General features: G+C 39.6%; 1 protein-coding gene across 3 annotated transcripts in view; it reads right to left on the minus strand.

Moving 5' to 3' along the window:
- Positions 1 to 25,645, minus strand: part of lrp5.L (LDL receptor related protein 5 L homeolog) — a 117,252-nt gene that overhangs the window by 39,661 nt on the left and 51,946 nt on the right. For all 3 annotated transcript variants that reach the window (XM_041589121.1, NM_001085694.1, XM_041589122.1), the window contains 5 exon segments: positions 24,818 to 25,214; positions 20,659 to 20,830; positions 7,133 to 7,349; positions 5,214 to 5,503; positions 2,049 to 2,275 (listed from right to left, as the gene is read on the minus strand). In XM_041589121.1, the coding sequence (XP_041445055.1) occupies positions 2,049 to 2,275; positions 5,214 to 5,503; positions 7,133 to 7,349; positions 20,659 to 20,830; positions 24,818 to 25,214 (1,303 nt within the window).

Consider the following 25,645-nt stretch of genomic DNA (forward strand, 5'->3'; position numbering starts at 1 on the left):
AATTCGCCAGTGTGACCTCATTTCATTACTTTGCTGATTTACTAACGGGTGCTGGCGTAAATTCGCTAGTGAAGTGGACCTTATCCAGCGCTACTTCGCACCCATACGCCAGGCAAAGTTGCGCTAAGGCGAAGGGACGTAACTACGATAATTCCCTCACTTGCGCATTTTACTGAACAATACCTCTTGCACCAGACTTTCCTTCACCACCTCAGACCAGGCGAAGTGCAATAGAGTAGATAGGGCTTGCTTAAAAAAAAGTTGAAATTTTTTCGAAGACCCAAAAAACGCTGGCATCTTTTACTTTTTTAAAGGTGATAGGCTGACAAATATCGTACATTTTTTGGGGGGCACCGTCCTTCCCCCTTACATTTCCTAACATATGGCACCTAAACTATACACTAGGCACATGTGTAGGGCAAAATAACAACTCTATTTTATTTTATAAAGCTTTCCCAGGCTTGTGTAGTGTAATGTATTTGGTGCTACGTCTATTGTACTTTAACTTGGCGCCAAGAGCCATTTGAAATGGGCATAGTACCTAACTTACCATACCCTGTTATTTTGGGGCAAGATACATTTGGTTCAGTGATATACTGGGCAGGGAGAGTAACGTTTCTGCTGTATTAACAAGGTCTCAAATTAAAAGCCAGCCTATAGCTGAAAACTTGGATTATATGATTAGCCAAGATAGCAGTAGCCAGGCCAAAGCAGCGTGAACCTTTGATCCGAGAGGAGCCTCCAGAGTAGGGCGCCATATATGATGAAGGTGATAACATTTCAATGGAGATGGAGACCACTTCTAAAAATATTGAGGATCTTTTAGTCTGGTTGGTAAAGTGCCAAGATCTAAGTGACCAGCACAGACTGGAGGAGGAGAGATTTTATTGCGAGCAAGAAAGTGATTGAATGGGAAAGAGAAGCAGCAACATAAGGATCAATTTAAGCATCAGGAAGCTGAGAGAGCAAGGAGAGATGACCAGTTTCTCAAGGTACAGGTATGGGACCTGGAGTCTTCCGGCTAACAGATCTTTCATAAGTCTACTAGAAAATCATGTAAACATTGAATAAACCCAATAGGCTTCCAAGGAAGGATGAATTATATCTTAGTTTGTATCAAGTACAAGGTACTGTTTTATTATAAAAAGAGAAAAAGGGAATAATTCTATGGGAGATGGCCTTTCTGTAATTCGGAGCTTTCCGGATAACGTTCTATACGGATCCTTTACCTGCACTGCAAGCAATGCAGCATAATATACCTCCTCCTGTGCCTAGTTTAAAACTCATTAAGCTGTCAGAGACTGATGACATACAATTCCATGTGGTTAATGTTGGTCCAGACCCAAATGAGAAAATCTTACATTTACCACCACCTTGACCCAAGATATATATCAAGTGCCAACTTTTTTTTTTTTTTTTTTGAATGTGGCTCATAGGTAAAAAAAAAAAAAAAGGTTAGAGGCCCCTGCTTTCCAGACAACAGATCTCTCATGTAAACATTAAATAAATCAAATAGGCTGGTTTTGTTTCTAATAAGGATTAATTATATCTTAGTTTGGCTCAAGCACAAGGTACGGCTTTAGTATTACAAAGAAAAAGAAAATCAATTTTAAAAATGTGGATAATTTGGATAAATGGAGTCTATGGGCGATGGCCTTTCTGTAATTCATAGCTTTCTGGATAATGGGTTTCTAGATATTAGATCCCATACCAATACATGATCCCAATTATGTGGCAAAACACTCCTATTGGCTTTAAGATTTACATTATTTTTTGAAGACTTATGGTATGGTGATCCAAATTATAGAAAATCCCCCTTATACGGAAAGCCCTAGGTCCAGAGCTTTCTGGATAACAGGTTCAATACCTGTACTTGCATCCAATTACTTGAGAAGGTCAGCCGCACAGATTAGAGACCACGAATATATTGTGTGCTTTATAGCAGTACCATGTGTGAGATCATCTGGTGTTTTATAGTCTGCAAACCTATATTAAATATACAGTCAAGTAGAGTTTTTGGAGGCAGGATTTTGTTTTTGTTTGCTTACCCCTTTGCTGGATCCAAAGCCAGGGATCTAGGGTTATCCAAATCTTTCCAAACCAAAACTTGACGATACAGTCCATCCAGTCGTGAAACTTCAATACGATTTGTTCCAGTATCTGACCAATAAAGGTTCTTGCCCATCCAATCAACTGCCATACCTTCTGGGTAATCCAGGCCAAACTCAATAACATGTTCTACGGAGCTTCCATTCATAAATGCCCTACTAATTGTCTGCAAAACCAAAATGGATATGATTATTAGAAAGTGGAAATTATAGCTACAAAACAGACATTATTTTGACCAACTATAGTCTGTACATGCAACAAAATTCTACGGTTTTTCATAATTAAAGGGAAAGTCAACCACAAAATAAAAATCTGCCTACTAAAAGAAAACATAATTCTAGGCAACTTTCCACTATAAATTAATTAAAACTGTTCAGTTTTAACGTTATCTGTAAAAACTATTGCTATTGAAAGCAGCATTTGCTTAACTTCTGGTTACTTTTTAAACAATGTTGCAAAAGTCAGCAAAGACAGGTCTGCTCATCAGCTGCCTTGTCTTACATTGTTTCCACAGTCTCAGTCACCAGGACAGAGAACAGACAAGGACAGACAAACATGGTTTCCGGTAGCAATACATATACAATTAACTTAAAATCCATAATAAGTTTGTAATCAATGCATATTGTAAAGTTGCTTAGAATTGTGTTTTCTTTTATTAGGCAATTTTTTTGCCCTTTAAGCCAACTGGATATTGTTTTATTTTACATTTCATCCAAAGGAATAAATATGTCAATACCAGAAATATGAACACACAGATATTTTGTTATTGGATATATTTTGATTTGATAAGGATTCCTGCGCCAAACGTTCCCCCTTTGAAAAATTATCGGAAAAATAGAATGGTTCCAAACAGAATTGATTTATTGCCAGACTAGTTTAGTTGAGTTTAATGACACTATATATTTATTGTTCAGGATGGATGTAGGTTATCTAGATTTTAGGAATGTCTTTGGAAGTCTCCCAGACCACAAGTTTAGAGCTTTAAAACTAGCTCAGATGTCAGAAGTGAAACAATATTATTATGGTTTAAGGGGACGTTCACATTACCTTTTAGATGAACCTATTCTAAACAACTTTCCAGTCGGTCTTTATCCTTTATTATGGATTTAATTTCATTGTTATTCACAGCTTTAATTCTTATGTTTTGTCTATGCCCTTTACTTTCTTCATCCATTCTTCATCCATGACTCCTTAGGCCTAAATCTAAGAGGCAGATTTATAAAGGGTTGAATTGAAAATTCGAATTTCGAATCTGAATTCTTTCATTTTTTATGACCAAAATGGTCAGATTCGACTAGGGAATTGTTCAAAATTTTTTTTTTTAATTAAATTTTTAAAATTTATCATACACTGACCCTTTAAGAACTCTAATTCAACTATTTGCCACCTAAAACCTGCCAAATTGCTGTTTTAGTCAATGGGAGACGTCCTGGGATCAATTTGGAGTTTTTCCGACCAAAAAATCGAATCAGATTCAATTTGAGTTTTCGGAAGTTTGATTTTTTTTTTTCTCGATTGGTTGAATTTGGAGTTCATGGGAGTTGATGGGAGTTATCCCAGAGTTGCAGAACAAACAGTTGATTGCTATGAAAGTATTTGTGTTTTGTGCATGCAAGTTGTATGTATTTGTGGTTCACACAATAAGAAGCAACTGTGCACCAAGAGAAGATTGTTTTAATTTACCTCTCATCATGTCTAGTATTTTGTTAAGGTTATACATTCCTACACCTGTAGGCTGTAAACACAAAACCATTCAACACACCCATGACCAGCATTGCTTAAAGGTTTTAAAATCTACATGGATGGAAAGGATGAGATACCAAGCTGCAGTCTGAATCCTCAGTGTCTATCATTTAGATCGGTGATCCCCAACCCGTGGCTCATGACATAAACATGCTGCTCTCCGAACCCCTTGGATGTTGTTCCCACTGGCCTCAAAGCAGGTGCTTATTTTTGAATTCCTGGCTTGAAGGCAAGCTTTAGTTGCATGAAAACTACATATACTGCTCCTGTAGGCAGCCAGTCCACATAGGTGCTACTCATAGCCAACTCCCCCAGGAACTTTTTGCAAGCCTGTGTTGGTCTCCAACTTTTTTTTTACATTTCAATGTGTATCATGGAAAATAATGGCTGAGGACCCCTGGTTTAGACTAATAAGGGAGGGATGGGGGAAAAAAAGAGGTCAGTGTTATCACTGGATTTTCAGTCTTTAGTTGGCAGTAAGACTGGTCTTTTTATCCATTGACTTGAAAAGCTCTATGCCCTGTTCTGGAAATTCTAAAGTTTCCTTATAACACGTTCATCCAGAAGGTAGTCTGGAAACTAAGGAGTGAAAAACAAGACCTGAAGCTGATTCATTGCTTCAGATTCCCAAAGAATTTGCTGAATAATAAATCAATATTATCTAAAAGAGAGGAAAATAGCAAATCTATTCAGAAGGATGAAAAGAATTATAAGTACTAGAAAATGTGAGCCATTGTCCTATGACAGCTGTATTAGCACGAAGGCACATCAACCCAGTGAAAGTGAATACATGTGCCCCACATTAGTTCCTAGACCTTCAGATGTGACTTTTTTTTCTCTGTTAAATGAGACCCGTCTGTCACTACAAAGGGCTTGGCCAAAATCACACCTACATATGGAGCTTTCGAAGACCAGTCTGGAGAAGGTTTTCTGCACTCTCATGAGACTTTCAAGGCTGGTACAGCAGCCATATAATTAAAGCCCACTTTCTGGGAAACATACAGGTCCCCTTTAAATAGATATTTTTAATTAGTATATTAATTAAATAATTATAATTAGTTTAATTAGTATTGTACACACAGCTCATGAATCCTGGCATTCACAAGGCATCATGCACACTAGAGACTTTCCTGCAGCATTTACTGTATAAAACTTAAGACTTGAAGATGCCTGCCAGCTCCCTTAGCTGATGTCAGAGACAATGTCAGAAGGAGGAAGGTTCCAAAAACCAAGATGAGGCTATCTTTCTGGAGTTCATCCACAGTGCAGAGATGAAAAGATAAGCTCCGCTCTCAACCTTGGATATAACAGTTTAATATATATTTTATTATAAGGCCAATTAAGCAAAATTGCAGTTGTACCTTCAAGGTGATATCAGTCCAGTAAAGTCTGTTATCAGATACGTCAAAATCGAGAGCAGATGCCTCTTTGACTCCAGTGAGAGGAATTGCCACATCATTGTTGTTTGTTTCTAAGGAAATCCTATGGATAGTTGCTCTACTGGTAAAAACTAAGAAGGCTTCAGGAATAATGCAAGTCCTCATGTCACTAAGTAACTCCAGTCCTATGGGGCAGGAACATCGGACTCCCCGGGGAGAAAAGAAGCATAAGTGGCTGCAGCCTCCATTATTGTCAGCGCATGGATTGGTACCTATAAATAAACAAGAAAATGTTACACAAACAGTCGAGGGAGAGAGAATTTTGGGCCAGAAGACAAAAGAATTGGTTTCAAAGGCAGCATCAAACAACATACAATGTCATAGCTCTGGTATCTGCAATTATGTCTGCTTAATTAGCCTTTATGAGTCGCATTAGTGTGTAAGAATGGTGGGAATTGGACAAATATTCATACCATTACTTCATGTCACTGAATAATGTACAAAGCCATTTGTTTGAATGGGAAGTTCAACTTTCACTTTTGGTATGTTATAAATGGACTTACTGTAATCAATAGTTTTCCCGTCGGGCCTCTTTCTAACAGGCTTCCCGTCGGGCCTCTTTCTAACAGGCTTCCCGTCGGGCCTCTTTCTAACAGGCTTCCCGTCGGGCCTCTTTCTAACAGGCTTCCCGTCGGGCCTCTTTCTAACAGGCTTCCCGTCGGGCCGCTTTCTAACAGGCTTCCCGTCGGGCCTCTTTCTAACAGGCTTCCCGTCGGGCCTCTTTCTAACAGGCTTCCCGTCGGGCCTCTTTCTAACAGGCTTCCCGTCGGGCCTCTTTCTAACAGGCTTCCCGTCGGGCCTCTTTCTAACAGGCTTCCCGTCGGGCCTCTTTCTAACAGGCTTCCCGTCGGGCCTCTTTCTAACAGGCTTCGCGTCGGGCCTCTTTCTAACAGGCTTCGCGTCGGGCCTCTTTCTAACAGGCTTCGCGTCGGGCCTCTTTCTAACAGGCTTCGCGTCGGGCCTCTTTCTAACAGGCTTCGCGTCGGGCCTCTTTCTAACAGGCTTCGCGTCGGGCCTCTTTCTAACAGGCTTCGCGTCAGCCTCTTTCTAACAGGCTTCCCATCTGGCCTCTTTCTAACAGGGTTTCCGTCGGGCCGCTTTCTAACAGGGTTTCCGTCGGGCCTCTTTCTAACAGGCTTCCCGTCGGGCCTCTTTCTAACAGGCTTCCCGTCGGGCCTCTTTCTAACAGGGTTTCCGTCGGGCCTCTTTCTAACAGGCTTCCCGTTGGGCCTCTTTCTAACAGGCTTCCCGTCGGGCCTCTTTCTAACAGGATTCCCGTCGGGCCTCTTTCTAACAGGCTTCCCGTCGGGCCTCTTTCTAACAGGGTTTCCGTCGGGCCTCTTTCTAACAGGCTTCCCGTTGGGCCTCTTTCTAACAGGCTTCCCGTCGGGCCTCTTTCTAACAGGATTCCCGTCGGGCCTCTTTCTAACAGGATTCCCGTTGGACCTCTTTCTAACAGGCTTCCCATCTGGCCTCTTTCTAACAGGGTTTCCGTCGGGCCGCTTTCTAACAGGGTTTCCGTCGGGCCTCTTTCTAACAGGCTTCCCGTCGGGCCTCTTTCTAACAGGCTTCCCGTCGGGCCTTTTTCTAACAGTGTTCTAACTTGGTCTCTTTTTAATTGTTTTCCTACTGGGCCTCTTTCGAGCCTGCAACTGAAAAATGCTGGTTGTGACCGACACCCAGAAATTAAAATACAACTGATTGGGCGGCTTTAGTATAATTGCAATACTTGTTTATTTTCTACTGCTTCTCTTTCTATTTAAAGTCTTATACTGTTCATCTTACATTATGCACTACTTGTACACGATAAGCATCCATAGTTTATAGCTAACAATACATACCAAATGTATTAGAGACACTTGCAGCTTTCAGACCCATTAGATCTGGGAGCTGGTCTATAATAATTTCTCGACTTGCTCTGACTTTGTGAACTCTTTCAATGCTTCGCCTTTGCCAGTCTGTCCAGTAGATGTAATCTCCCAGCAACGTAAAGCCAAATATATGTGGAAGTTTGTCTTCCAAGAGAGTTTTCCGATTGCTTCCATCAACACTGATAACCTTCAGTAAAGAGAAAAATACATCTAATGATGAAATGGAAAATATAACATTTCAGAATAAGAAGTTTTAGCCGGTTAGATGTTTGTGCACATGAAAAATAATTCACTCTTTACTCAATGAAAAACAACATTTAATCTTGATCTCGTCCGTCTCATGCAAATAGCCAAGTTAAAGACATCTGAAAATAGTGAGCTCCGATATGTGGTTAAAGGGGAACGTTAACCTTGCAGATAGCCGCTGTATATTTAAATTGGAGAGCTCATGAATAAACAGCTAAATAATATAAAAATATATATAATATGAAAGAACAATTGCAAATTGTCTACATCATACTAAAAGGTCATTTACAAGTGTACTACGGTACCCCTTAAATTTACACTTTACACAGAGAAACCCTTAAAACACATGCCAATACAGGGGACAAAAAGGAAAAAACATTGGTCCTTCTTGGGTAGATCAGAGAAACCCCGAAATCTGTAAAGTAGTTTCAGACACAGATGCTGAGCTCAATGTGACAACTAGCCTAAAAGTTACAGCCACAAACATTTTCATAGAGCTTAAGAACCTGCCACTTTTCATTAACTACATATTTAAAACAATTTTAACCCTAAATGTAATTGGAATTGAAAGCAATGTCTGTCTCTCTCCTCTTCTTTCCCTGATTACTCATATCATTGTATTGGTAGTCAGCTGTCCTCCAGAGAAGTCTACAATTCGCACAGTGCATTGCATTTTCTATGAAAACACACCTAGGAAGAAGGGGAATATCTTGCGGATATCACGGTTACTGCAGATCAAGGAGAGCCGATTCACTCTGCATTGCTTGTGCAAGAAACAATGAAAACAGTAAAGGAAAGATACATTCAGCTCTCAATAAAAATCATGTCCTTATTTGAGTGGAGATCCCATTTACCAATTTGTCTTGTAAACAGCAGAAAATGAGCAACAAGTAGGATAATAAAAATATAGATAATATGAATAGATCAAATATAGTCAGTGTCGGAGTGGCCCACCAGGATACCAGGAAAATTCCTGGTGGGCCAAGGTGTCAGTGGGCCCTCATGCTGCTAAATTGTTGGGCTATTTCATGGCCATTCCCTTTTTCTATGAGAACAAAGAGGCTAAATAGATGGAATAACTGATTATAGTATGTAAAGAAAACAGACTAGGAGAATAGAGGTTGATTGAGGAGATGAAGAATAATAGTACTAATAGTGGCCCCTGGTCTAAGGTTTTATGGTGGGCCCCTGGTCTGAGGTTTTTGGGTGGGCCCCTGGTGTCCCAGTCCGACACTGAATATAGTGCAATGTAAAGTGTAATTTGTACTTCCCCACTGTCATAGAGAGCAGCGACATACCACAGCCCAAATGCCTGTGGGCAGCTTACAGAAACCTCCTTAAGGGGGTTATTTATGAACAGGTGCAAAGCTTAGTCCAGGTCTGTAACTCGCAGCAACCAGCCAGATGTTTGCTTTCATTTATTCTGTTTTCATCAGAAGATATTTTGATATTCAAAAGTCACATGCGAGCGCCATTCCTAACTGTCCTGATAAATTGTATTGTTATTATATGAACCATAATTGGTATTTCAAATTCTTAGCAGCTGCAAACATGCCAAGCTTTGCACCAAATGTTTTTTTTTCTCTAGGTCTAATTGAAGCATTGCGTGTCTCTTTTATATTTCCCTGCTGAAGACTTGGGCTGTTTATTAGTCTGGTAACTTCTTGTACAGAATCCATAACTGTCCCAATAAAGAAATTAAAGGGGCACATTAACAAAGAAGGTTTTGGTGTGGAAAACACACACACGCATTTCCTATTAATTTAAGTATCTAAATTGTTTTTAATTAAATAGAAATATAGTGACCTAAGACAGAATTATTTTAATTGAGGTCTGACTGTTTTGGGCTGGCTTAGTTTCCTAAAAGTCAATGCGGCTGCCCTAGAGAAAAGCAGCCGTGTGAAGTAATGCTTTCATAAACAGGCAAGGGTGACTGCAATACCTTTTAAATGTAACAAAGTGGATATACCGGTACCTTGCATTTAATAACAGTGCAATGCAGTCCATACTTAGAGAGGCATAGCGAATGCATGGCACCTCGCACCAGGGGAGGTCATAGTTTTTAAAACTCACCAACAGCACAGAACCATTTCTAAATCTATATATTTCTATATTTTCACAGGAGGAAATTACATTTTTACTGTTAAGTGCTGACTGACTAGTTGGCTGGCAACTAATTTTTTAGGGACTTGCTGGAAAAAGACATTAGAGAGCCTCTAACAGCATTCAGTCTGCACAGGCAGAGAATCCACTGCCGGATTGCTCCCCTTCTGCAGGCATGGAGCATTTTGGTGCAAAATGCTAATTCTTGCATTTCGCTACAGAATATCCAAAGAGTGTGTTCGCACCGGAGCAAACATAAGGCTTTCGGACACAAACATGGATTAGGATTCAGCTAACATCTGGCCCGAGCCTAAACTAAAGCAGCTATTCCCAGGGTTATCATGATTTAGCAGAGATACTTTTTTTATTATCCTATAGCACACAGGCCGGTATTTTTTTCCAGAAAAGGTGGCAACCCTACACACAGTGATAAGGAGGGCTGTGCAATTCAATTCAGTTTTCAAGACCCTCCCTCGCTATTGGCCAAATAACTAACAAGTAAGGTGGCCAATCAGATGTGCTGTGGCAGGGACTTGGAAACTGCAAAACTAACTGCTTATACAAAATGTGAGAATTAGGGAATCTTCTACAGATATCTCCCTCACTGAGAGGGTGGTTATGTTTGTGGTTTAATTTACATAATTGCAGCAAAACCAGTATTAGATATTTTTTCCTGCCGTACAGTAACGCTGTGGTTCATGGCAGCTGACACAGCTGCTGGAAAATCTGGTATACAATGCTTTCCATATGTGAGAAAGCAAAGTGGATGGCACAACACAGCGATAAAATAGCTCAGAAATACTCTGAATACATTTGGATCTGTAATATTTGGGAGGGGAAAAAAATTATTTGCAACAATGATATTCTGCTAATATAAGATTTCTTGAAAGTTTCTCCCAGAACCCTACTAGTCCTGCCCATCTGTTCCACTTTCTGCTCCCTCCTTTCCCAGGTTGTGCAGGGAAGCTGGCAGCACTTAGCACACTGCACTGTAGGATAGGAACCAATCAGCAGCGAGGTGGACCCAATAGGGAACTTAAAGGGATACTGTCATGGGAAAACATGTTTTTTTTTCAAAAGAGCAAAGTGATTTTGTTATATTCAATTTTGAAATCTGACATGGGGCTAGACATATTGTCAATTTCCCAGCTGCCCCCAATCATGTGATAAACTTCAATCACTCTTTACTGCTGTACTGCAAATTGGAGTGATATCTACCCCCCCCCCCAGCAGCCTAACAACAGAACAATGGGAAGGTAAAGAGATAGAAGCTCCCTAACACAAGATAACAGCTGCTTGGAAGCTCTAAGAACAGCAATTAATAGTAAAAGCCAAGTCCCACTGAGACTGATCAGTTACATTAAGTAAAGAAGGAGAAATAACAGCCTGCCGGAAAGTAGTTCCATCCTAAAGTGCAGGCACAAGTCACATGACTGGGGCAGCTGGCCAACTGAGAAAATGTCTTGCCCCATGTCAGATTTCAAAATTGAATATAAAAAAATCTGTTTGCTCTTTTGATAATTGGATTTCAGAGCAGAATTCTGCTGGAGCAGCACTATTAACTGATGCGTTTTGGGGAAAAAAAAACATGTTTTTCCATGACAGTATCCCTTGAAGTCTGTCTTTAGGTGTGTGACTGCAGGGCTGTGATTGGCTATCACACGCACACCTCTCATTTGAGACAAGGATCATTGCAGATTCATGGGGAGCTCCAATAAAGGGGCCATTTGTAAAGATAATGGTCATTTTTTAACCCAGAGTGAAAGCGAACACACATATATTGTTTATTATTGCCTACAAGACTGGGTTGATTCTTGACTTCTTTAATACATGAGCTTCTTAAAGCTCATGTATGCCTAAAGTCTTCTTAATTAAGCATGCGATAGCAGCATAGGCCTATTCAATATTCAAGCACTCGGCTCACCATAAACAACATGTTCAATGCGAACAGAAAATATAATGTGTAATAGCTGCAACATTTTAAAAGTCCAATCATCTTAGGCTGGAATAAGCATGCAAGTGAATGTAGTTAAATATACCACTTTTGGTAGGTACTTGCCTGCAACCACATTGTTGAGTGATATCAGAGACACTTTTAGGGATCTTACACATTGGCGTTTTTTAAACACATGCTGAGCACGAAAGAATGCATATGTTGCCTTTAAACACTTTTTGACGCAACTAAGTGCCATTCTTTTTGTTCCAAACATATTCCTCTGTTATAGCTGAACGCGAGTCAGGAGCTAGGAAATGCAGCATGCTGCGTCTAACTAAACGCAATAAAACGCAAGTGGAATAAACCACAACTCAGAACGCCCAAGTACAAGTGTTTCCCATCAAATCTAAAGGAGACAGAGGCAATATTATATTTATAATATAATAACTGTGTTGAGCTGGTTTTAAATGGTCAGGAGTTAGGGTTAGGTTTGTGCTAACATGGGGGAACCATCTTCTGTTTTTCCAGCAAAACTCCTGAGGCTAAAGATCCTTGCATGTGGTCACCACTACATTAGGTACTAGTAGCTCCACTGTAGTCCTTGGTAGTACCATGGCTACTCATTACCTATGTTTTGCTGCTATGAATCTAGCTAGGCTTACCACTAATTAATCCTAAATCAGTAATCCTAGAGTAGAAGGTAAGTTAATTACTTGGCTATGAGCAGCCAATGCCTCACTGTTCCTACTACTGGGAAACAACAGGCTACAGTTTCCATCTATCACTAGGGGGTATATATGACAATAAAAGGTTTAGAAGAATAAGATAAGAAGCCCATTATCCAGAAAGCTCAGAATTCCAGGAAGGTTGTGTCCCATAGACTCCATTTATCAAAATACTTTGCATTTTTAAAGATGATTTCCTTTTTCTCTGTAATAAAACAGTACATTGTAAAAACGCCAGGTCCTGAGCATTCTGACTAACAAGTCCATGACTTAATTAAAAAAAAAAACACAATAAACAAAAAAACATAGACCAATTGCACATTGTACAACTATGTCACTGCCTGCATTTTACTAATCGATCATTTAAAGATGAACTTCCCAGAATGACCCTGCTAATGTAGCACTGAATGGGAAAATGCCCTTCTGCCTACACAAACCAGTATCTATCAGTTGGCAAACCTACAAACCTCCTTTGTGAGGTTGGTTATAATTCATATTTATCCATCAAAAACAGAGTAAGGATTTTCAGCAAGGTTCCCATAACATGATTGCTACTGAAAGGGTGGCTTCAGCTCAGAATGCAGGCAGGAGGTAGCTAAAATATGCAGTCAAACTCCTTTTATGAGAGGTTTTGTTTTCATGTTTAAAACTGGCTTTAGCAAGAGCAAAGTGAGAGCTATTAACAACAGGGCATTTACTGTTTGAAATGTGCTTTGACTAAAGATTGAGTAATACCCTTTGATGCTAATATGGCGCAAGAGGTTTTGAATAAAAGCAGCTGGTATTGTTTAGTTCTCCCTTACCCACCCACCCACCCCTGGAAAAGCTGCCGTCAGGAGGCATGCTTGCGTGTAAGCACCAAAAACTGCAGTGCAGAGACTGACAGTCAGAGAGCCGCCAGATTCCACTATTGGATATTTAATATGTGTACTCTAGCAGCACAGCGCTGAAACTGATTAAAACCCATGAATGGAAATAGTTAAACATGCTTTGAACGCAAGAGGAAGTCAACAACATTTTAAAGCACCATCTTGTCTTAATCCTTTCACTGCCAGACAAATTTTTCCACAAAATCTGTGCACGAAATGCTAAGCCTGTTTTTCCACATTTTGTGCTCTTGTTCCCGAGGATCCTGAGGGTCTTTCATTGACCTAGGAAATCTATACATTCTGTTCAGGACAGTCTGTTCAGTTTTCTGACTGTACCTGAATATCAGTGTCATTTTACTCATGGTTATGTTTTGAGGGGGGCCCTGGCCCCCCCATAGTTCTGCCTATGATTTCAATTTATGATTCCATTTCTGTAAAAGGAACCATGGCGCTAATGTTCTCCAGGTCAGTATCTGATTTCCTGGGGATGAAACCTTTTTGAAACACAAGCAATTTTTAGTTGATCAACCTGGACATCTGTAGAACTTCTTTGGAATCCTAAAGAACTTGAGCAAACAAAATTCTCTAATGAAAATAATATGTATCAGGACTAAGAAATTCGTCCTTAAAAGAAAGGGGCTAAAAAAAGATGAAAAATAATCCTGAAAAAAATATATAAAAAGAATAAGTGAGACTAGGTTAATATTGCTCTTTGCAGAAGGGAACTTATGGGGTGTATTCAGGGACACCATCAGAATTTGTGGAGCCCCATACAACAACATTTTCCCAAAACATTTTCCCCAAAATTTTCCTGTTTTCCCAAAAAACAGAAAAAAACCACATTGGTGGCATGAACCACCTACAAGTTAAAAAACTCCCCAAAAAAAAAACCACATTGGTGGCTAGGAACCGGTACAAGTAGAAAAAAAAACCCTTGATGGCCAGGGCCTCCCCCAGTTAAAAAAACAAAAAAAACATTTGTGGCCACCCCCCCCCCCAAGTTAAAAGGCAGAATTTCATCATATAAATGGGGATATTAATTTGTTTTTCCTTCGCCATTCCAGCCCCCAAACATAAGTGAAGTTGTAGCTTGGAGACTACATCTCTGCGCAAGTTCATATGAAAATAAGCAACCGAGTTGAATTCGCACAGGTGGAAAGTTTCTCATATTCCCATTGTCCTTATGTTCCTTACTACCTGTGACCAAGGTTATGTAGCAGCAGCACAACATTAATTAAACAAGTCACACAAGAGCATGATGGTATCCAGCCTGCTAGCATACACACCCAATCAGAAGAATCCAAATTCCTTATATAGTTAATATAGTTAATATAGTTGCCCATTTAGTCATTGGTAGCAATAAGGTTGCAATAGCACACTGGCGACTGGAAAATATGGTGTTTTTAAGTCTACATGTGGCTTGTCAATAGAGGGCTCATTCCTATAGAATACTAAGGCATACTGCCCAACATGTTAAAAATGCAAAGAGGGACACAATAGCTCACTGCACAAGTTTTGACCACACACACTTTCCAGCCACACCCCAAATATCAAACCCATTTAACATAAACCTGCTCTTTATTCACAGTTGGAATGATAACATGGGGAAAAAAGCACTAGTTGCCCCTGAATTGAATGACAGACACACTGTGCCCCACTCATTTCACGCCTAGAGTTGCCGCCTGGAAGATCTTATACTGGCCAAGCTGGTAAAATACCGGCCAAGGCCAGTATCACAAATTTACATTTATTTAGTCATATATGAATTGACTAGTCCTCCACCCCAAGTCTTTCCCTAGCACACCTCTGGCTCCCTATTCCAGCTATCCAACTATCCCATAACCATCTACCATACTCACTAAATTTTCTTTTCAATTTGGCACTGCTGTCAGGACCCTGCCCTGTTTGCTTTATAGCCCTATCCATTATGTCATGGCTCTGCTCCCTTCAAGTACCGATCCTGGCCCATGTTATATCTATTTATAACACATTTCGGCACCTGCATTTCATGACAGATACAGTGTGTCCCCAGCATTTTATGCCACAGTCTGGTACCCTGTGTGCATTGCCCCCCCCAATAAATACTGCTGTCAACAGGTGTATGGGAGCAAACAATGCAAGTATAAGTATTCACTGGACACTACATGTTAAAACAGCTGTTTATTTCTCTTATATATTATAAATGTATATTAATATTTATTATTATTTGTGGTTTGAGTTATTAAGCTTTTTATTCAGCAGCTCTCCAGTTTGCAGTTTCAGCAAACTGGTTGCTAGGGTCCAAATTACCCTAGCAACCATGTATTGATTTGAATACGAGACTGAAATATGAATAGGTGAGGAGTCTGAATGGAAGTAATAAAAAGTAGCAATAACAATAAAAGTAGCTGTTATAATTGATACAATAGTTGCTAATACTCCAGAGATGCAGCCAAGCAATGAATCAACTAATGTAGCAAATTGTAACAGTTCTGCACCTGGATCACTGAACTGCCATTGATAAAACATGGAAAGCAACTGAAAAAAGTCTTTACTTCTGGGGAACAAAATAACAAAACTGGGGGGAAAAAAGTGTTTGAAACACCCTTTTAAGCAAATAATTCAATTTATAAAAATGATTTCCTTTTTCTCTTTAATAAAAAAAAAAAAACAGTACCTTGTACTTGATCGCAACTAATCTGCATGAAGCTGAACTTGCGCCAATAAATGCAAATGTGTTTTTATTTTTCTACACAAACATTCCGGATTCCAGGCAAATTGAAAGAAAAGACTGATACTCATAGGAGAAATTTCCCAAAAGTAGACACACAATCCTTTTGCAATACCCTTACATTGTTCCATTGTAAAATGATGGATTCTGGGACTTGAAGTCCTTCTGCTTTGCAGAGAATTTGTGCACCATCAACTATGGAAAGCAGAGAGAGACATCAAAACTCAGAATCCATCATTTCACAGTGGAACAAAGTGAGGGAGGGGGGTTACATTACAGTGTAAGCTTAAGGGGTTGTGTTTATGCACCTTTTCTACATAAGCCCAATTGAATGAACTTATGTCAAAAAGGGTGGAGGCAGTGGCGATCCAAGAGGGGGGCGGGCCCTGGTGCATGACGCGCAGCTGGGCCCCGCCCCCCTCTGTACAGCCACATATGCCAGCATTCACAGCGGCGAACGGACTGCCAGGGGGGGGGCCCGGAGGGGATGCGGGCCCTGGCCCGCTCGCACCCCTGCTCCCCCGGTAGTTCCGCCACTGGGTGGAGGAATTTCTGTTTAAAGGTATGGTGATCCCCATATGGAAGAATATGGAAAACCACAGGTCCCGAGCATTCCGAATAAAAGATCCTATAGCTGTACTTATATATACCAGGTAAAAGATCAGGTTAAATTAATAATAACTGGTAATTTTAATTTCCTATTGAAAATACACAGACCATCATCAATTAAAATGTATCAGGCTCATGATTACTTTTGTTTTGGTTCCCAAATGGACTAGCATCCAGAGCTTTGGAAAATCACACAATTACAGCAGGAGAGCCTTCAGTTAAAGGGAAACTATACCCATGCACATTACATAACTTAGTACAGACTATTAACCTATATAAAACTAGTCACAAATCAGTTTATAAAAAGCTTAACGTTAATCATATCTATATTCTAAATCAATATCTAGAAACTGAATTATTTTTGATGTACAAGGGGGTAACAATAGGTGATCAAAAAAAGTAAACCATTTCTTGTTCCTTTCTCTAATGGTTGCTTTGTTAGTGTAAACCATTTATTCAATTGCTTTTCTCTCCAAAGTGCTGCTCCAAAAGGGATTAAGGGTGCCACTGTTATTAGCTCAGTGGAGTATGGGGGCGTAGGAAAGGTGGGCGTAATTTAACCCTGTTTTAACCAGATAGCACAAGCTCTAAAGTAGGGCAACTTTAAAAAAAGGGAGGAATAAGGCTGAAAGCTATTTAAGGGATAGGGCTTTGAAGAGTTGTTTTGAATAGCAAAAGAAAGTGCTTGTCAAACCCAAGCTGGATTTTTGCTAGTGAAGTGTACAGATGGCAGCAGAGAGGGGGTGTTAATGAATTCTTGTTGGGTCTCCATTATGCTTTTTTTTTTTGTAAAGTAAAAGGCAGGGGCTGATTCAAGACTGCAATAAGCTCGATTTTCCCACAGTAGGGAACCTCATAATGAAATTAGGGAATTATTTACTTTGAATTTGGCACTGTTTGCAGAGGAAGTCTGCGAGACGTACACAAGATTCCTGCACTGAATGTGATTTTCTGCCAGCTCGGGAAAGTGTACGAAACACATGGCAGTATTGTTGGCTGCTTATAGTATAGAACTCATGTCTATTGAAAGTTTACAGCAAACTTTCAACTATTAAATTGTTAATTATCCATCAAATCTGATTAAACGCTGAACACAATACAGCAGAGTACAGCAAAACAACCTACCCAGGAACATATTACAGTTGCAAAATGGTCCCGTATTGGCCTATGAGCACAAACTCAAACTATCTGCGTTAAATGGTGACACATATTGAATATTCCTTTATCAAGGGAACTTTGGCACAACTGCACTCTCCTACTCAAACTTTTGGACACAATTTTTAGCAGGGCATATATGGAACATTTTTTATTCCATTGATGGCCTTTTTTCATGGTGCCCTGCCGGCCCAGTCTAATCCTTGTTATAAGCAGGACCAGGCCAAGCTGACCGGGTGCCCTATGCAAAGCGCTGGGAACTTCAGTCCCCCCCCCACCCCGTGTATGTGTTCACGTGCATACACCATGATATCACATGGGGGGCACAGTGACACAGGGGTGAGTGGAGGAGGGGAGAGCAGAGCAGCATAGGGGAGGGGAACTGGTACCATCTCAGTGCCCCCACATCGTTGCGCCCTAGGCAGGTGCCTCTTCTGCCTACCCCTAGTTCTGGCGCTGGTTATAGGGTATGGCAGTGAGTATTAAGGTCAGTTAGAGTAACATCTGCAGAGAAAGCCAAACTGCACTCCTAGATACAACTAGGTCAATCATGGTAAGCTGTGGCGTGAAAACACATTTTCTGCCGTAGATATTATTGTAATAATGGCTACATGAATCCAATGTTTCCCTATTTATATATACAGTATATTTATGAAAAAGCCAGAAAACACATCACACCTTTCTTTCCCGGATATACTATAAATTAAATAATGTAGTGTTTGAAAAATAAAGACAGGTAATCGTAAATTGTAATGATCGGTCATTTCTGTAGTCTCTGTTTTAGTTATGATCTATAAATATTTGTAGGAAATGTGGTTTATAAATAAAAATGAGTCAAATAGATGACAAATGTAAAAAATATGTTAAACATATTCACATTGGAAGGTAGGCACAAAAGAGAATACTGTAAGCACAAAAGACCAAATCCAGCAGGGGTAAGGGCATTCTGCACGTGGGTATCGCTACTTCTTTTGCTTCTCTCTCAGCTGGATTCATGTAATCCTCACTAATCTACAGTTTGCCTATGAAAGTGTCTCACAGCGTAAACTTGATCCTATGTCTGATTTTCCTCCGTATTTCTCACACATGGAGCTCGAGTGCATATGAATCTCTGCCAGTTAAGGTATGGGTCTATAAATCTTCCCTCACAAAGTGTAAAACCATATGTTGAAGAAATGGGCTCATTTTTCCAACTGCCTGCCAAAGAGACAAACAAGCATTTAGAAGCAGGGAACAATGTTGCCACAGGGTGCCAAATTTGCAGAAGAAAGCCCTATAGGCTTCTGTCACGCAAACGTTTGACAAGTTTTGCCAAATGGCCCATAGACGGCATATGCAGTGACTGGGCCCTTTGTGTTCCAGTTTAACACTGCAGATGGGAAGGTTTTCTGTCTGGGAGTAAGAATAACCGCTGGTTTCTCCACACGAAGTCTTCCACACATATACACTGACTTCCACTTCTACTCAAATATATTTAATTACTGTTATGGTCTCCTGGTTTATTTACTTGGCTAATAACGTTTTAATAAACAGCAAGTCGAGAAATGAAGGGAAACACAGAAATGCAGACTGAAATATAGTTATAGATTATAGATTCCATAATAAAACACGTGGGTTGTATCAGGCAGAGGAAAAGAAACGAGAGAGATTACAGCTACAAAGAGATGCCTCCTTTAAATGTATCCTTAAATGCTCCATCAATCACGAGCGATGGAAATGGACGTGTGATAGAACAATGCTAACAAACAAGAAGAACCATTTTAGGGAAGGGCAGAAAGGGTATTTGCCCTGGTTCGCTAGCATCAAAGGAAATGGCTTGGTGAAAGCATCAATACTGTTAAAAATGTAATATTGCAATATTGTTTAAAATTGTTATTAAAAGGTTATTAAAATAACATTTAATTTAATAAATATTTTTTGTTCATACACCATGAAATGCCAGGACCATAGCCATGCTTAACTGCGCAGACCAGGTGAGTTGTATCAATATAAGGGTTGCAGCTACAGGATGAACAAGGACTGTGACTGCACTCAGGCACCAGGATTTCAAGGGGGCCCCACAGAGAAAAGAATTATTACTTTTGTAGGACCCACACATGCAGCAGATAAGGTCAATACTCTAATACAAAGAGGGCAATTGAGAAATTGGTTGTTACATAGGAATTAGTAATTATAATTAATAGTAATTAATGTTGATTATTAATGTTGATTATACACAATTACCAAGACTTCACGGAACACTTGATAAACCCAAATGACCGAAGCCTTATATATTAGCTCAGGACAAAACCTACACCTCCTGTGTGCTATTCTGCAGGTATATGCAGTTACTCTGGAATTCTGGAAAACAACATTGCATTGTGGGTAACTACATGGCAGATTGTATGGACATTTTGCACATTGCCCCTGCTTCTTAAATGAGCCCTCTAGGGTGCAATATGCCTCTTTAAGTGAACTCCTATGCCCTGAATCTGCATTGAGGGGTAAGTAAAGATTTAGGGGCATTTACCAAAGGTACCACCTCGGCTGTGGGGAGCAGGAAGGGGGGGTCTATGTAGGGTAGGGGTTTTTATAAGCAAGGGTTTGGTTCTCCTTTAAAATCAGGGTATGTAATTTAACACTTCACTGTATCTACCTCTCAGGGATTAAATATGGAGTAGCTTCATTTGAATGGGTCTATTTAAGTGTGTCAAATTATTTACACCAGAAAGTGGTGTAAATGAATGGCAAATTTATAAAGACGTGTATTTTCTTTTACTCTGCCTGATTGTATACGTTTATATTTAAGGTGTAACCCATTGAAGTCAATGGGAAAAATTTAAGCGACAAGAACATCCCTGCTGTAAAAAGTGTGTTTGGCTTTAGCGCTAGTCATTGAACTTGCTGAACGGGGGGGGGGGGGGGGGGGGAGGGGTTACTTTCACTTTATATGCTGCTACATTTTAATGTATTTCAATACAATACCTTTTCTATTTTTCAAAACCTATGGCTGCTAAATGGTTTCTCTGGTTGTCTTGTTGGTGTTTACATCTTGTCCCAAAATATTATTGTTATGTATTTATAGCATATTGATATGTTAGAGTGCTCTTCATTAATATCAATCTCTGCCCCAGTGGGATATTAATACAAGCAATTTCACTTACCTCTATTTTGTCTGTCTTAGCATCTCCCCAGTAAAGTTTGCCATCTTGAAGATCCAGTGCTAATCCATTGGGCCATCCCAATGATGAATTAACAAGAACCAGCCGTTCTGACCCATCCAGATAAGCAGACTCAATTTTTGGATTTTCTCCCCAATCTGTCCAATACATATACCTATGAAAAAATACAAAAACACTCTGATTTAGAACAATACACCACATAAAACTCATCAGGAGCAATGCTTAACGGCAGCACACTTTACCCACAAGAAAAACACATACATGTTTTAGGGACATGCTCTTCAGCTTTAATACACATTTTAAATGAAAAACCTGCAAATATGATATTATTATTTAGCTCTCCTCCAACACTCCAATTACTGCCTGTGTAACTAATAGACCTGAGAATTAGGGATGGACAATTTTTTTTGGCTTGTTTCGCCACGGAAATGATGCCCATACACTTATATGGCATAAATTCACCACGCTTCAAATTTTTTTTGACGCCCATAGAGTTTAATGGGTGTCGGCGACATTTTGCCGGCGGCGAATTTTTGGCAAAATGAAATGGGTGAAATTCGCCCAAGCCTACTGAGAAGGAGGTAAAAAAGAAGCATGAAAGGCATTGTGGGAACTGGAGTTTTGGCTGGAGGATAGCCGATATCTGATGCATAATAAAGGCACAAAACAAACAAAAAATCTAAATGTCAAAAGCATAGGGCATTCTACTATAACATACAGAAAATTAAAATGGAACCCTATTTATCAAAGGTTGGATTTTGGTGGTTTTAGAGGATTTTAAAACCACAAATAAACTCATAAACTAAGGGGCCCATTTATTAAACCTCAAATTCATCTGGTTGATTTTTTAAAGGAGAAAACTTGAATTTTTCCAAGGAAAAAAAATCCTGGATTTTTTTTTTAGAGATTTATAGAGATTTATTATACCCCAAAGCTGCTAAAAATCCAAATCCGAGAATACTCCATCTCAAACCTGTCAAAGTCATGTCGAAGTCAATGGCAGATGTCCTTGAAGTTGTTTCTTGACATCATGATCTGCACTGGATAAATCTATCTATCTCTCTCTATGGGGCAAAAACTGAAATTGAAAGCAAGCCCCATTTAAGATGTTGCTACCACTCACATGCTGATGTATTGCATTTGGCAACTAATTGTTGTATCTTTCACTTTTCCTCTAAAAATTCGAGTTATTCAGAAAATTCCTAGCAAAAAAAAATCTGAAAACCTCCGAATTGATCAGCGCATATCCAACCAACTTCTATAAGACCTTGACAACTTTGCCTGGCAAAGTTTTGTATTAGTGGTTTTTACACTTAAATCTCAAATTTTTAAAAATAGACTCCAATTGAGAAAGATGTCATGTTGCATACAGGGTCAGACTGGTCCATGGGTATATTGAGGGCCCTGTTCCAGGCACTGAGCTGATTATATGAAAATAGTTTTCATTTATGGGCACCTGGTGTGTGTATTTGTGGGGGGGGGGAACTTGGGGTCCAGTTCTGTAGTGAGCCCCAGGTACCCCAGTCCATCACTGGTTGCATGATCTGTTATGCAGATTTGCAGCCACATGAGACAAAAACTAAAAAAACGTAACCGCTGCGGTTTATGGACCATGAACTTTCAACACACAAAGTTGCTAGAAATCCAGTAAATCAAGTGGTGCAGCAAAGCATGCAACACTGATGAATCATGCCAGGAAGTATGTTCAAGAATAAATAAACATAATCACAGAATAAACACCAATTTAAAATGCTCCCATTTCCATTAAACAAGCTCTAATTAGATATAAACTGACATCTTGCACTAGGAACTGTTAAAACAATGGCACATGGAATTAGGTTTTTTGATATATAGCTAGTTCAGTGGGTGTCAAATTTGCTTGGAAAAGCCCCAAATTAACTGAAAATGGAAACATCTGGACCAGCAGGTTATTCAAAGATGCAGTAATCCGTGTTTTTGAGTGAAAATGTACTTATCTCCCCAGGTCTCTGGGATCAAAGGGCAATGCTGAGAATTTTATTGATGCCCACGGAGCTCAATATCAACTTAATGCCCCAGACACACATGCGGATTTTCGCTGCGGTTTTGAAAAAAAGCTGACCGCTGCGTGAATACGCTAGCATCATATACCATTGTCTGAGCTTGAAACTGCTAAGCATTTTTACACGGCGGTCGGCTCTTTTTTAAAAACCACGTAGCGGAATGTGCCGAAAACGCAGTAAAGATCTGCATGTGTGTCCGGGGCCTTAAAGAATTCTTAGAGAAAGCTAGAGTAAAGAACTACTGTGGAATTCATTTGGCTTTCTTAATCAATAATTTTTGGGTACAGTCCCAAAACATTGTCCAAATCTCTGTAATAAACAGGGGCCTGAGCCATTATAAACATATGTTTAATTGTAAAATTCTAGACTTACTATTTTAAGATTTAAGTCTCTTCCACCCCCCTCATCTTATGGTCCATCATTTGGTCCTGCCCAAAACAATGACAAACTCTGCAATGGTTTCAAGAATATGTAGGGCAACAGAAACTACAGGTATGAGACCTGTTAACCAGAATGCTCAGGATCTGGGGTTTTCCAGATTTGTAACTTGATACCGTAAGTCAAAATTTAAAATTAACAATAAACCCAATAGGACTGATTTGCCTCCAGTAAGGATTAATTATATCTTAGTTGGGATCAAGTATAAGGTACTGGTTTATTATTATTATAGAGGAAAAAGGAAATCATTTTTAGAAATGTTAATTATTTGGAAAAAATGGAGTCTATGAGAGACTGCCTTCCTGTAGTTCTGAGCTTTTTCAATAACAGGTTTCCCTGATAGCAGATCCTATACGTGTATTTATCCATTGGTTATAATTTTTGGTAGCTATTTTACCCCATATATCACTATAAATGACTTTCAGGTTGGGCTTCCAGGATATCTAATGTAAAGCACTACATAACTATCTAAATAAATAAATGATGATGATATTAAAGCCTTTACACACGCTGCCTGGTCCACCGCCTTGCCGCCAAAAACACAAATAGTGAAGGACCCTAAGACCTAAAAAAATACACAATGATACTGGACTAGTAAAAAAAATGCCATGGAGCACTCATACAAGAGTGGGGGAAATATAATCTGCAGAAACAGTTGTGCATAAAGTTTATATATAAAAACATATGTAAAAAATTAATTGCATAATACCCAGCACACCATACTTTTACATAAGGGATTGTGCTGCTTATGCAACGAACGTGCAAAAAAACTCTGTTCTTAAAGTTGGATATCTGCTTTAGTAGTCATTCAAGTAGTAGGATAAGGAGAATAAATCCTCTTCATACCACTACTGGTACTGAAATTTAGGATGAATTCTATTGCACTGATACATCTGATGTGACTGTACTGACATCACTTCTTTTGATGCCCAATATTTTCATGCAATGAAGTGTTCTGTAAAGCTGGACATACACAGGCAAATTTATAGGGTATGTTCACCTTTTGCAAACACCTTTCTATATATAATCTGGTAGGAAAAAAGGTATAGTTTCCATTTACTTTAGAATGGAAATTGATTTGCAAAAAGTGAACATCTACCTTTAACCCATGGCCAGCATGCCCAAGGCAATTCCCACTCATAATCCCGACACGTTCCCACAGTGACATCAGGTGGGGGGGGGGGGGCGACGTGACAGTGAACTAGATGTTAGAAAATCCTCTCCAGGAGGGCTACGGACTAGGGGCAGCCAGATAAAAGAGGTATGTGCCTGGTGCCCCCTCAACTTTCCACCCTAGGCACATGTCTCCTCTCTACTCCTAGTTGCAGCCCTGCTTTAACCTGACAATTTGGCCCCTTCAGACTGAACCAGCAACTTATCTGCCCGTGTATTGCCCTTCATGACTGCCTCACCCAAAGATATCTGGCCAAAAGTTCAGGCAACTTCACCAAACAAGCTGATTTTTGTGTATGGCCTTAATTCACTATTCAAATGGCTTGATAAACAAATTTGATATTAGTATCTTAATCACAATAAAAACAAAGTAATTTCACCGGCGGGATGGCACTCGAAGTCAGCAACTTTAGGCGACTTTGGAAAAGTCTGTCTGCTTGAAATGTAAGAAACATTATAGTGGCTCAAACTAAAACTATTATACATACCCAGTTAATGGGTTTAAAACAATAGCTCTCGGTTCATCCAGGTTTTCAGATATTAAAATTTTCCTTGAAGTGCCATTCAGCAGAGTAACCTCTATACGATCTGTCCCGGTGTCAGTCCAATAAAGGTTACGAGCCACCCAGTCAACCGCTATGCCGTCAGGGTGCTGTATTTCAGTTGTAACCAGGGTTTCGACTCCTGATCCATCCAGATATGCACGGCGGATAGCCTTAACTTCATCATCAGTCCAATAGATATATCCTTCAACTGGGTCATAATCAATGGCAATCGCGTGCCTGATGTCATCAATTTGCAGGACAATGTCTGTAAAATCTGGCATGTCTAGTGAGATCCTTCGAAGGTCAGTTCTCCGTGCAAGCAGCAAGACATCATCAGCACCTAAGACAGAGAAGATTGCAAATAAATAGGCTTGCTTACAGCAGAGAGAATTTTGGCTACTTTAACCTAGTTCACCTAAATCTTTTGCTTTCTTCTGTTAACTTCTCGCATGGCATAAGCACTAGCAAATGTAACCAACATACTATTAATGTATAAATGGTACTACAGTGATTGAGATTTTCTGATCAATGTTTGATAGTTGTAGTATGTATAGTTAGCCAAGGTGACATTTCTTAAATAGGTTGTAATTACTATAATAACAATACCAATGAGTAATCCACCTGTCTTGCCCCACAAATTCCCTAAAGGACTAAACACAGAAAGAATTAAAGGGGAACTATCGCGGAAATGAAAATGTATCCATCTTATTATTATTGTGATTATCCATCTGGCAATATTTATATTTATTCTTTACAGTGTTGAGTCATCGT

The sequence above is a fragment of the Xenopus laevis genome, chromosome 4L, assembly GCF_017654675.1.
Source record: "Xenopus laevis strain J_2021 chromosome 4L, Xenopus_laevis_v10.1, whole genome shotgun sequence".
In the NCBI taxonomy this organism is placed as follows: domain Eukaryota; kingdom Metazoa; phylum Chordata; class Amphibia; order Anura; family Pipidae; genus Xenopus; species Xenopus laevis.